The sequence below is a fragment of the Branchiostoma floridae genome, chromosome 6, assembly GCF_000003815.2.
Source record: "Branchiostoma floridae strain S238N-H82 chromosome 6, Bfl_VNyyK, whole genome shotgun sequence".
Taxonomy (NCBI): Eukaryota; Metazoa; Chordata; class Leptocardii; order Amphioxiformes; family Branchiostomatidae; genus Branchiostoma; species Branchiostoma floridae.
Window position 1 is genome coordinate 6,309,294 of NC_049984.1, and position 13,165 is coordinate 6,322,458.

At 43.7% G+C, this 13,165-nt stretch overlaps 1 protein-coding gene across 1 annotated transcript in view; it reads left to right on the top strand.

Annotated features, from left to right (window-relative positions):
• Positions 1-2,279: 2,279 nt before the first annotated feature.
• The window catches only part of LOC118418694 (cholinesterase 1-like), a 59,774-nt gene continuing 48,888 nt past the window's right edge, over positions 2,280-13,165 (top strand). Inside the window, exons 1-2 of the mRNA XM_035824746.1 lie at positions 2,280-2,785; positions 11,095-11,250. Coding sequence (XP_035680639.1) covers positions 2,585-2,785; positions 11,095-11,250 — 357 coding nt within the window. The 5' untranslated portion in view covers positions 2,280-2,584. The remainder of the gene's footprint in view (positions 2,786-11,094; positions 11,251-13,165) is intronic.

Sequence of the window (13,165 nt, forward strand, 5' to 3'; positions counted from 1 at the left end):
AACATATCGTGCTGATGATCAATTGGTGAATATGAATAATTCAAACAAAGATCAGGGGATGACAGATCGACAATAATCAGTTTATGTACAGTCTTTGTGTTATTGCTTCCACCTAGTGAACTGATAGCATAGGATTTCTCCATTGCTGTTTACTTTTTATCGCCGCTATATTCAGAGGTCATAATTATGCACATTGCTCCGGGTGGTGGCGAGATGTTCAACGTGATAATAGTATTGCACAGAATATGCAAACGTTGGGCGATCTATCTTGGTATAACAATGTCATTGATAACAATGCCTCTGAGGCAGGGAATCGTCCCAGCGGGATGCTTAAGATAAATTTCTCGATCAGAGTATAAGAGGGGCCAATCAGTTCTGCGAGAGATCAAAGAGATTGGGGTGTGCTATGTATAGGGTGATTACACAGGACAGCCATCTCAAAACAACTTAATTGTGTTAAATAGCTCCTTGATAAAGAATGGGTGAAAAGGACTAGAGAGGTGCACTGGAGGTTAGGGGCATGGATTTGGCATTTAGAAAGAGCCCTGGTACTGGGCTGGATGATCAGCCTGGTATGATGATATCGTATCATCTGTATTTACATGTAGATACCGAGTAGATAGGGCATCGAGTACTGCATAGGCAAAGAAAGGAAATACCATCAACAAAGGCAACCGAATTCGAAAGAATTAGACAATCGGTAAGAGTGTGGTTGGAGCCGTCTATAGATCTAAAATATTCACATATGAGGGGAGAACGTATAAATTTGGAATGTGGACCGCACAAAGCAAATGACAAAATAACGAAGACGAATGTTACGTCGATATGCATCAACATTTCGTCAGCTCCCATGCTTCTGAACTAAAGATATTTTGAATGTTGCTCACACTCTATCATGTCCCTGCGAACGGAACAGCTCCCACACTTTTGAAGAGTAGAATCTTCAAGGAGCTTAACTGCCTTACGGATGCTCGGCCCTAGGTGGTGGTACATGGTGCTCGCAAGCACAAACAACACCTGGCGCCACAAAACCACAGTAGTGTTTCGAATTGGTCCATCCACGGTCTTGTTTTGGATCGATTGTTAACTCTGAACATCTTACCGAACGACAACGATGATCGTCCATGCATCTATTTCTTTTTCACATTTAGACACAGAGATTTCTTGGTGATACATCATAGTCATCATGTATCGATCGTCAAGTCGTGGTTTATATAACAGCTTGAACATTGACTAAACAGAGTGGTACTTATGTATGGAAAAGAGGAAATTCTATGTATATCGCTTCATAGATATGCAGTGGAAAGTATGACCAGGTGTGGACATTGTCCATTGTTTTGCACATGATTGTAAGCCAGGGCTGTCCCACTAGCCAGTTCTCTGTGCCAATCACAAACAGTACGTAAATGATCATTTATTCACTATCAATACAGTGGCTAGATGTCATGTTTCGACCAATGATGGTGTACTTGCAGTCACGTGTCGTCCATTTAGCTAGGGACAATGTTTGCATATTCAGTCGGATCAGTCCATATTAACGCCTATCAACTAGCGTAACTCACCAGCATTGCAGTCTTCTTAACTGAGCGCGATTGACGTCAGCTTAATGTAATATAGCGTTTGAAATAAAGGTTCCCCAGTCAACTTTGGCGGCCAATATATGAACACGGTTGATGATATATACCTTTTGAGCAACACATACGTGTATTTTTCTCGAATTGCAGGCTAGAATATTCAACAATGTAGCGGATGCCATTTCCTTTCCCTATAATCATCAGTACCGTAAGTGTAAGGGTAACAGCCACCTGTTGTACTCTCCAAGCAGAGGTTAGGCTCCGGCTGTTTTTTTAACGTTTTTTGAGTCGTTAGCCAATACAAGATACAATACAAAATAGAAAGCCCGATAAAAAGGACTAAAAAAACAGCCGGATCCTAACCTCTGCTTGGAGAGTACTACAGGTGGCAGTTCTATTACTTGTATAATGTACATGTTTATTTTGTATTGTATATTTATATGTCTGTGGCCACGATGCCAGCCTCGCTGCCTAGTGCCCACAGTGTATTGTTTTGTTACAATTTGAATAAAGAGAGTACACCTGTAGCTGCAGCCCGCCCTACGTGTACATCTCGCCGCAGCCGGATCCTAACCTCTGCTTGGAGAGTACACCTGTAGCTGCAGCCCGCCCTACGTGTACATCTCGCCGCGCGCTCCTAGCGACTGGCACCGTCTCTCCCACCTGTCAGCTGGCATCAGGCGGATCCCTCCCCGGATCCTCCCGCCCAGTCCCACTCATCCCGCATCCATTATTCATGACGCACCTCCGGACTGGGAGCTGCCGTCCATAGCAGCCCGCTGATCCCGCCGGCCGGCACGTCCCATATACAGCTGCTGCGTGCAGAGCTACAGGCGCTCGGGCCGCGTGCTTCTGACGTGGTCTCAGGAATGAGAAGACTTCGCGGAGGAGCAGCCGACTTGCGGGGTTTGTAGCGCGCGCGCTCCTGCTGTCTGCTGGGGATTATGTAGCCAGGGCGAGGCAAGTCTTGAGAGGAGAGTGTGCAAGTCTGGAGGCTCCACACAGTCGGCATGGAGAAGCTGCCGCGGTGGTGTGTAGTTCTGGCGGTGCTGGTCGGGCTGGTGCGGGGATCGGACGTTGTCAGGGAGACAGCTTACGGCAAAGTGCGCGGGAATTTACGGGACGTGACCACGGCCACGGGAGTCAAACAGGTGGAAGTGTTCCTCGGCGTGCCCTACGCGAGAAGTCCCGCGGGGACCAGGCGGTTCAGCGTAAGTCATGCGTCTTTTTCTGCTCGTAGAGCATCTCTCAGCACGCATCACCATTCCCGCATCCACTTTCACACCTGCTGGGCCAATTGTTCGGGATCACCCGCCCGAAGATGGGTGTGGAATCTAATTTCTTATACATATACGTTAGCTCACACATGGTTGGTTAGATAGCGAAGTGCTGAAAAAATGGCTGCATCAGACGGAAATCCATGCTCAAGTCGTACCGGCGTGTATGCCATGAGCCTGGCTTTGTGTGTGATAACATTGTCATGCATTGTTTTACCCTTGACGCGGGTCATGATGGAAATGATAGGAATGTAAAGTTGAATGTTTTATTCTGCCTACTGCACGCCCTGCAGCTGCCATTTCTCTGAAAACACCTCCTTCAGACATACAGTTCTGGTGCTTGTACTGGGTTCACTGAGAGAGGAATGTCAGTATTGAGGCGTCGGCTGGAAACACCGCAGAAATCAGACAAATCCTCCCCGGCCCTCCACATCAGTCTCGGTGTTGCTGGCTGCAGACGCGTTTCTGGCGCGTGCATCGTGACGTAGTTTGTAGAGAGTTGTTCAGGTTGTACAGTACAGTAAAGGGAACTGTATCGTTATGAAACGGATTGCCCTATGGAGTCCGGACAATGGGTGGTGGTCTGTGGAGCCTGTAAAGTGGCCCGCCAGCGCACTGGTTCGGGTAGATAATGGCACAGGCGGCTGCTTGGCTCACAGCTGACTGCGGAGGGTCCCCACTACGCAGCATCATAATTCTATAAACCACGAGCAAACTCAGCGGGAGGCCGCCGTTTGCATTGACTGTCTGCAGGAGAACGGAACCAAATTTGGAACAGTCCAACCCACCGTGAAGCGTGTGCACAATTAAACGTCATTAACACAGAGAGAACATTAGTCTTAAGGAAAATTGTTCGATTTGTAGTCTTCTGTCGTCCGTTATTACGGAAGGGTAGTCTATACTTAAGTGCAGTAGATTACCAGCTTGGCGCTGCGCGGAATTCGGTATAATTTTGCAAGAGATTGTAAACCTCCTGTTGCCTTCAAGTCATCAGTCATTCCTTTGATCCTAAAAATACGATACAAAATACAGTATTCGAAGTTGTAGTGTAAAACTTGCAACAAGTGGAATCCGTTGCAGAATCAATTCCAACATTCTGAGTGTTACTGCGTGGTGTAGCATTCCTGCTATAGGTTGTTACTATTGTTTGTCTTACCTGAGACTAGAAAAGGATGTGAATTCCTGTACAGGGGCTATATGCCGGTCAAGGTTAGCATGCCCGCTTCACTCATTATGGTGCTGGAAACGATACAAACATGGCCATGGTCCCGCTGGGACACAGGAGATCGATCGCAAGAACGGACAATCGAAATAATTGATAACTGTCTTTATTGTGTGATATCCATGGGTGAAGAATCAGCCCTGAGGCACTTAAGGGCTTTTCTTATTGGACAAAGAAGGGATCGTCTCATGCACTTGCACAAGCTGGCCAAAAAATGACGTCACTGTTTTTATCAAATTCCTGCAGAGAATCGGCATCCTCCCATTGTGATGGCTACACCAAATACACTGTCGGGGGTTGGTTTTACTGTCACTTTTGTTGCTATGTAGGGTAAATGACCTCGGGAGTACTAGTAAAAAAATCGTCTTCGTTTGTAAATGGTATACGGAGTTTTGGTGTTATCCCTAAAATGAGAGAATGTCGTCATCTAGTCTCATCGTGTGTTGATTGATTCATCACACAATACATTACGGTACAAAGGGGTGGACTTAACGCGTCAGATAGCCACCTGCAGGTAATGTGGCGTTGTGTTTTGAGACTGCTCTACCCGCATATTGTAGGCATCTCTCCGTCTCGAGGGACTACAGTTGTGCATACAGGTGCGAGGTCGTGACAGCTTACAATTGATGGTTCAAGAAATAATCAAGAAATGTATGGTCTTACACAAGGGGGAGGGGAAGAGAGTTTGTGCACCTGGGAGGTACCGATCTGTCCTCTGGCCCATGGACTACCACAGCGGCTTCTGGTCACCGCTGGCTTCGAGGAACTGGCCAAGACATTAGCTTACATGTATGGAGACTACTTTGTTTCTGACTCACTCAGGGGACACCCAATCTCTATTACGTTCAGTCTGTTGACGGCAATGAGCAGTCTAACAACCGACCTGTTGATATTGATTGAAGATAAATAGTCTGACAAACTAACATTTGAAGGTTACGTTGTTATCGGCTAGCTTCCCTAGCAGAGTGGATAGTTCACGGGGTGACATTTTCTCTTGATAAAGGATCTTTTTATTGATTGATGAATAGATATTCATCCAACATGAAACCATTTGCCACTTCACAAATTTTATACTGAAGAAAATTAATAGCATACTCGGACATATATCGATATTAATTTCTGTCATATTAACTTCAACTGTGCCAATATATTTTTCGTACCACAACACTTTGATCTGACACTAATGAGAAAGGAATCAACCAGGACCAAATTCTACCTGCGTACCGCACATTAGACAAATGTTTGGTCCTCTATTGATCCGAATACAAAACCACAAAATGATCACATTTTCAACGACCTCACCTTGTGATCGATTCACCTGCCACATCAGTTCGTTCATAATTTAGCGCCTGAACCTCTCAGATAGCCGCATGTAGGATGGATGTTCATTACAGGACAGGTTCGTCAATCAATTCTTAGTCTTTATTCAGGTGTGTACAACAACATTACGCCTACCCTGACATGTCACGGTGCATTTGGGTTTTAATGTATATCTGTCAGTCATCTGGCTATTCACTGATCATATCTGATCTGTACCAGCTTGAACGTTGTACCTGTGTAAAAGGTACTGCATTCGCATTAAAGGATGACCCGGTCCCCGGAGCTGGAAGCAGCAGGATGGACTCCCATCGCTTAAGCGTGAACACACGACTCCACGGAGCAGGTCGTAAATTTTGCAAACGCACCTATGTGATCAAGCTGCATTGACGTCACTGGGGCTTCAAATGGCAGATTAGACGTGTTACACCAATAAGTCTAGACCTTTGTTTATCAGGTTTCCTTTTTATATGGCTTTTATAAATGATCCCTTTGTCGCCGATCCCCTAGTAACACAGTATATATACTTTGTAATAGATCACAACACTGTACAACAAACCGATTAAAATCCTCGCCTGGGATTCAGTCTAACCCCTTGGCCGTGTGACCGGATTCCAGCTGCCTCCGCCGCTCCTTTTGTTCAGCGAGTGGAGCGTGACTCTGATATCGGTTATTCGACAAGATATCAGTTTCAAAGTGCACTTTCTAGCGTTTTCCCTCTCGCGCCTTAATCCTCTCACATCTGCTCACATCTTCAATAGTGATTCTTTTTGTCAAACAAGATGCCGGTGATTCTTGTTAGTCAAACAATGATGCCGGTTCAGACAGTCTAGTCATGTCCGATGCTGATGAAGATGAAAGTTCAGACAGTGTTGTGTTGTGTGATGAACTATAGATATGCACAAAGGCCACTTAATCGCCGCACCTCCGGTTGCCACTCCACTGAATATGCTGATCCATCTTACATTATCGTGCCGTGGAACGTGGTGTGCACGAGTCAGGACACAGGGGGATACATTAGCGCGAAATCCCACCGGGATCCTTTTGCTTATAGCTTCAAAGTACTTCTGTATGCACTGCTAATGACAAGACGTCCTTGTACGAAGGTTATTCCTCAGATGAAGTAGGCGACGTCGGATATTTCAGACTTACTTTTCCTTTGTTCCACTCCTTTGATCCTTGCCGCTTTGATTTGGCAATTGCAAGCTCTGTCCTTTGTGCTCAATAGAATGGCTCTCAAAAAACATAGATCTCTTGATGGACTAACTTCATATCACGTTATCTGGCCATTGACTCTTAATCATGGCCACAGGCTACGTCTTACAACCTTCTTTCTGACGCCTTCCAGTACCTCTTCGCCCACATTTAGATCTTCAATACATACAAATTCTAATTCTCGTTCGTCATCCTAACTTAAACAGCTTTAGGCTGTCTGGAACGTTCCACCAAAGCCACTATCTACCATTATAATAGTATCTCAATATTTATGTTGCATTTGGAGTTTTTCCATTAGGACTCAGACCATTGAGTCATGGGCCTTTACCAGGTGACTATCTATATTTGGAGCTGAATGCTTTCCAAAGGTTACCTGTAGGTTAAAATCTCCCGCATTGATTCCTGTGGGACTGGAGTCGGCGCTATATCGATGGAGGTGAGCGCCAAGTTCTCAGCAGCGAGAACGGTGTGTGATGTTGGGGCTGGGGTTGAGTCGGTCACAAGGGATGAGGTATTACATCGGTGACGACAAGATTACTCAAGTGCATCTACCGGTGCCAAGGGGTCTGATCGTAGCTTTTCCGATGTCACCTCATCCACTTTTGATGGTTGCTAGACAGCTAATGGTCTTCATGACATTGAAAGTATTCCGTTCTGTCGGCAAACTCTCGATATACATTTGTGTGTTGGCGTCAGTATTACTAGGATTTCTATTGCCGGGTGCTTTAATCGAAGTGTTTCCCTGTTCATCTTACAAGACCTGGCCGTATGGCTCGTCTGTCTACCGGAGATCGCATTTCGGAATAACGATTCCTTCAATCTAACAATCAATGCCGATCTGTTGTCTCCACAGAGTTTAAAGGTCAAATTCACAAATCAGACGACAATTCATAGGTTTCACTCAACTAAACGTCTCATGACGTCTCAGTTAAGGAAATATGTTCATTTGTTCTCTCCTCTCCTCTCTCTCTCTTCAACCTCTATGCAATGTATGTATATTACTTGAACAGTGACTGCGTATCATTCAGGCCAGCAAGCTCTAGGTAAACACGAGTTATCAGTCTAACCATGGCCTCAGATTATCAGACGTACCTTTCCCATCGGATTTTATGTAATAGAATTTTTACGAAGATACAAAAGGTTAGGCTGCATGTGATCCCCTAGGAGGAAGCTTATGCTTAAATTGGGGTAATTTGTAGTTCCCTTGATACGGAAATGAGAAAATGAATCACCCGACGTTGCCGTGCCTCGGGGCAGAATTAACCGCCGTATCCTGTCAAAATGAAAGAAACGCTCCATGTGTACGCCTGTAACGTTATCAAGGGCAAATATAATGTATCAAACCTGCCTCCTGCTGATAGTGAGCTTCCCTCAAATGAAATCATGTTCAATTTGGCAAGAAATAAAGATTGAAAGCGGCAATTAATCTCATGTTGGCTGGTGTCAGACATGATATTTGGGAACGTAAAATTAAATAACCGCTTTCTGTGACATAGGGGGTCCTTTACTGTTACTCAACATGGTTTTCATATCAATTCCTTTTTTAGAAAGATAAATAAAATTCGTCAAATGATACAAGCTGAGCACCCAAATAACCTATCACCAATTCAACTCCAGCCCTCCTATCTCCACCGTTCACACATAAAAGAACACTGACTGCGATTATGCTCACCAGTCCTAAACCCCAATTTTTATTCGTCTGTCATAAATTGTGATTCAATGTTTTACGCACATGAGCGTTCATACTCATTAAAATATCATATCTGGCTTATATCCGGCCTTAACGTCCACCTAGACTGAAAATAAAAGTACCTCATGCCCCTGGGGCTAGTTTTCTTTGTGACAGACGGAAATAATTACGGTAAGCAAATGGTAAAACTCGGTCCCAAAGTACTTAGACATGCACTGTTTAATGGCATACTTTCATTACACAACCGTTAGAACAACATGGATATACTCGCATGTCAACTTGATCCATGTCAAATTAGATTTCCTACTTACTTCCAGTACCAATCAACTTCCTAAATGCAGGAAACGGCTCAGCGTAATGCACATATCCGTACTGATTACAAATGCTATGATGATGATGATGATGATGTTTTGATTACTTCTAATAACCGGTAGTTACGACTCCGATCCAGACTCCCCATCCTCATTCAATCCCCAAGACAATCTTTACATCCGCATTTTATTGCTCTGATATCGATTGGATCAATCAACGAGGAAAATATCAGTACTCAGATTTGACATCTGTCATATTCATGCGAGAAACAAGTAACGTCTTAGAGAAGACCCCAGACCCCCCCCCCCTCCATTTCCTTTGCACATATTATAGCAGTTGGTTTGACCTGTAGTACAAGGTGATGTCCACTACTTAGTAGCTAAGTGATCGAAAAGAGTCCAGGGCGAAGGTCGTCAAATTCTTCTCGCCCCTGACACCTGTCAGCGCATTCTTCTATGCTCCTCTGATGCAGTCACGGTGTTGTTGAGAAATTCATGTAGTCGCCTCCGCTGGCCTTATCGCCCGTGTCCCCCATCATCTGAAGTGGCTCATGAGCAAGCCACTTGAGATAATGGTGGCCCGCACGAAGTCCGGCGGTATCTCAACATTCAGAACAGGTTCCACAGAAGTGGTTCCTCTCATCTCACATTGGCGGGGTACTGGACAATGTGCCATTCATCACCTACAGCTCCTGATCTTCCTTCGCCATCCAATCACTCAGTGCCACACCTTATCCGCTGTTGCCAGGCAACTCTTGTAGCAGCCATCCCGGAACCAATATCTTTACAAAGTACTATTGCGGAATCGACCGGAGATAGGCTCACACGCGTATTGATAGCTCTCATGTTGTTGGTAATCTAAGATGGCCGTTCGCATTTCCTGGCGTATCTTTTCTGCACAGCCGCGATCGTTTCGGAATCACTTTATGTGCCTGGATGGTCGTTTATATGTAAACCTTCCGGCGCGTTGGTGCCCATCTGAAAGTATGTACTGATGAACGCTGTGTTTGAAGGAAATAAACGTAGGAGTTTTGACTCTGTAGGGTTTACTGTCACACGAATTTAGTCTACATGCCATCCACCAGCCACTTTCACACGGGGAGCTTGATCAGGTCTGCAAGTCAGGAGTAACAGGTAGTGCAGCCGAGAAGTCAGGTGTCGGTCTCGAATGATAACCTCTGACGGGTAAACCATGAAGGTCCCTATCTACCCGTGAGGTATCTTTCCATATCGAGCAATGGCGGTTTGTAAGAGGATCACATTGGATTGGGTCAGAGGTCTGGGGTTGTATAGGGTAAGAACTGCAGCCGGATTATGTGAGATTGCTGCCAGAGAAACTGCCTGAAGCTGGGACGACCTTGTCCTTCGTGCCCTGTTTAAACGCACATCCGGGGCATATCTGATATAAAAAGAGGTTGTTGAGTCAATGACGCTGTGTTTTTGTTCAAAAGAAGGAACGTACGACCGGGTCATTTGTGATTGTACTGGCATGTGCAGAAAGTCACTGTGAGAAAGTCGCTACGTCAGAGGCTGTATGCGGATATTGTCATACCAAGACACTGCCGTCTGACAACACTGGAACTTCTGCTGCAGCACAGCAAGACGTTGATTGGTTTCCTACTGTAGATAAAACCCGTGAAAAGAGAGCTGTAGCGTTGACTGCATAAAGAACAACTAGGATACGTGTAGCTGTCATTCATTCACTTCATGTATTTAGTCTTTCTTCTCTTGCAATTAGCCCCATGGGCATGCATTTGCAATAAAACATACTATTAAAACAATTTTATGAAGAAGTCGGAACCATTAGGAAGCTGTCGTTATGACCTGCCTAGCTGCAGATCAATGTTACGACTTATGTGAATAAAAGACAGACTTAATAACTTGGAAGGGTGAAATTAAGTGGAAAGTGTCACAAAATGGATTGCCATATTATCAGGCGATGGGGCATAAAACAAAGGAAGACACATTGCCCCTCGCACAAGTATTCTTCCCCATACGCCGATCATTACCTGTTAGGTAAAAACAGTACGCCTGTGATTGATCAGACCATTTATGACGACATTGTTTGGACGAAAATTAAGACATTTATTCAGTCAAGACGAATGGATGAGTGTGCCAATTATAAAATACGTCTTCTGTCTTTGTGAGGTTTTAAAAAAGACATCTGATGTGTAAATCCAAAGTTATGTTCATCTACACCCTAAGCACACATTATAACAGCAAACAGAATGATAGTGTGTTGATAAAGCAATAAGATCATCGTTTTCTTTTGCAAGACATTTCCAATCGTATAAATCTAGACATAGGAAGCTTACCTCAATGTATCACAGGTGCACAAAACGCATGTTTAATGCAGTGTTTATCGTCCTTGTATTGTCACCTACAGTGTGTGCTAGTAATCCTTGATAGAGGCCATGTTTTGGTCACGACAGCTGATAATCTCTATGGATGTATTTATTCATTCACTCATTCCTGTTTGTCCGTGTAGCGCCCGGAGAAGCCTATCCGCTGGGCGGGTGTACGGAACGCCCTGTCAGCCGGCCCGCCATGCCCCCAGCCCACCGCGCCGGCCATCGCAGGCTACAGGCAGGTGGGGACAACACCTGATGAAGACTGCCTCTTCCTCAACATCTATGCTCCCAAGGTAAAACATATTCGTTGCAATATACACATATCTACATGATAATTCACTACATCTATGTATATATACCTTGCCTTGTGCTGATTTTACGTTGGACGATCTCACCTGTACCTTGATTTGTGATGTCCAGTTTTCGGCAGGTTACTATAGTACTTTACTTTGCTTCAGTTTTCTGCCCTTTCATTTTCCTTTCACAGACTACAAGGGATTATTCTACCTTACTTTGCCCATCTGATTTTACTTCCTCGCTTCACCTTAGCTGACCTAACTTATTCCTCTCAATTTTTCATCCTTTGAATGCACATCAATTAGGACAAACTCATTGCCGCCTGTGTAATCTATCGCCGTTTCTAAGCGGGTGCGATGTAGATGGATGCTTGTGTTAAACTGCCCCCGCTCGGCCGGTCCTTCAGACTGACGTGCTTTATTTTCCAGGAAGCGAAATTGCGGCGTTGACGCAAGCATGACGTGTTTGTGTAATTGCATTCCTGTAAATGAATTGTTGGGCAGACCGTAAGATGCGACACTACTAATTGAAGTCTGGGTTCTGCTTAATTCAATCCTGACTAATGTTCACGATCGGCACTACAAACGCACGTTCTCCCATCCAACATGTACCATTACCAGGAGATATACGTAAAGCTCGTTTGTTGTCTCGCAATGAATGGCACATATACATTCTGGAAGATACAGAAATCTTCATGACACGACAAAAGTACAGCGACTTTCGTAAGGTCTACATGTATTACTCTCCAAGCAGAGGTTAGGCTCCCTGTCATTGTTTTGCATTTTTTTTTATTTTTTTTATATTGCTTTCTATTTTGATTTTTTTTTTTTTTTTTTTTTTTTGTGTTTTTTTTTTTTTTTTTTTTATTTTTTTTTTTGGCTTTTTTGTATTTGTTTTGTTTTTTTTTATTTCTTTTTGTTTTTTTGGCCGGACACAGCGAAAAAAAATGACAAAATGGAAAGCCCGATAAAAACGACTAAAACAAACGTTAAAAAACAGCCGGAGCCTAACCTCTGCTTGGAGAGTATACATGTATAACAACTACTTACAGTACAACTTAACAGACATATATGGATATCTATAGGTATGAACAAGTCAACATATTGGCCCTAGCATGTCATTAACACTATTGGTTCTACGGTATAAGCATTAGTGGATATATTTGCCTACTTGTACACAGTAGGGGTTATATACGTGAAATGATTGAGCTGACGTACCAGTACCAAAATACCGATGTTAAATAGATATTCTGGCAAAATACCGATATTAAGCAGGTATTCTGTCCAAGACGAAGTACTTTAATCCCTAGTCAGGAGTAAACTACATAAAGTAAAAGTATTACAACGTATCAGGACGGATTATTTTACAATCTAATACTGATTCCAATTATCATAGCTCTCACTCCATTATACTCCATCGGATGTAGATAATCAATTAATGGAGGATGTTGTGTTTTGATTGACCTACATTGTCTAACCATGACGGATTGGTTGACCTAGTGAGTGACGGTTGACCCAGTGAGTGGCAGATGGATCCATGTGCATCCTGGCTATATAATAGAACTTTATTGCACGACAATTGTACACGATACAATGTATGGCAACAACTATTACACAAAGTACAAAACAGAGGTATAGGATAAAGCTTAGCAACCTAGTTAACATAACAATAAGGGCTAACATAATTCTTTGGTATAGTATTACAATAGAGTAGGCTAATCATTAGTTACGGTACGGTATTCTCTCTAATAGCAGAGTAGCCCTTGATATATTGGCCTATTTTTTGCATTATAAGAGTTCTGACATCTAAAGATACATACAAATCTGTTTGTGTCATCGAGTTTCATGATATCTGTTGTACATGATTCGAGAAATATGAATAATTCAAATATATAGACACGTGTCTGGCGAA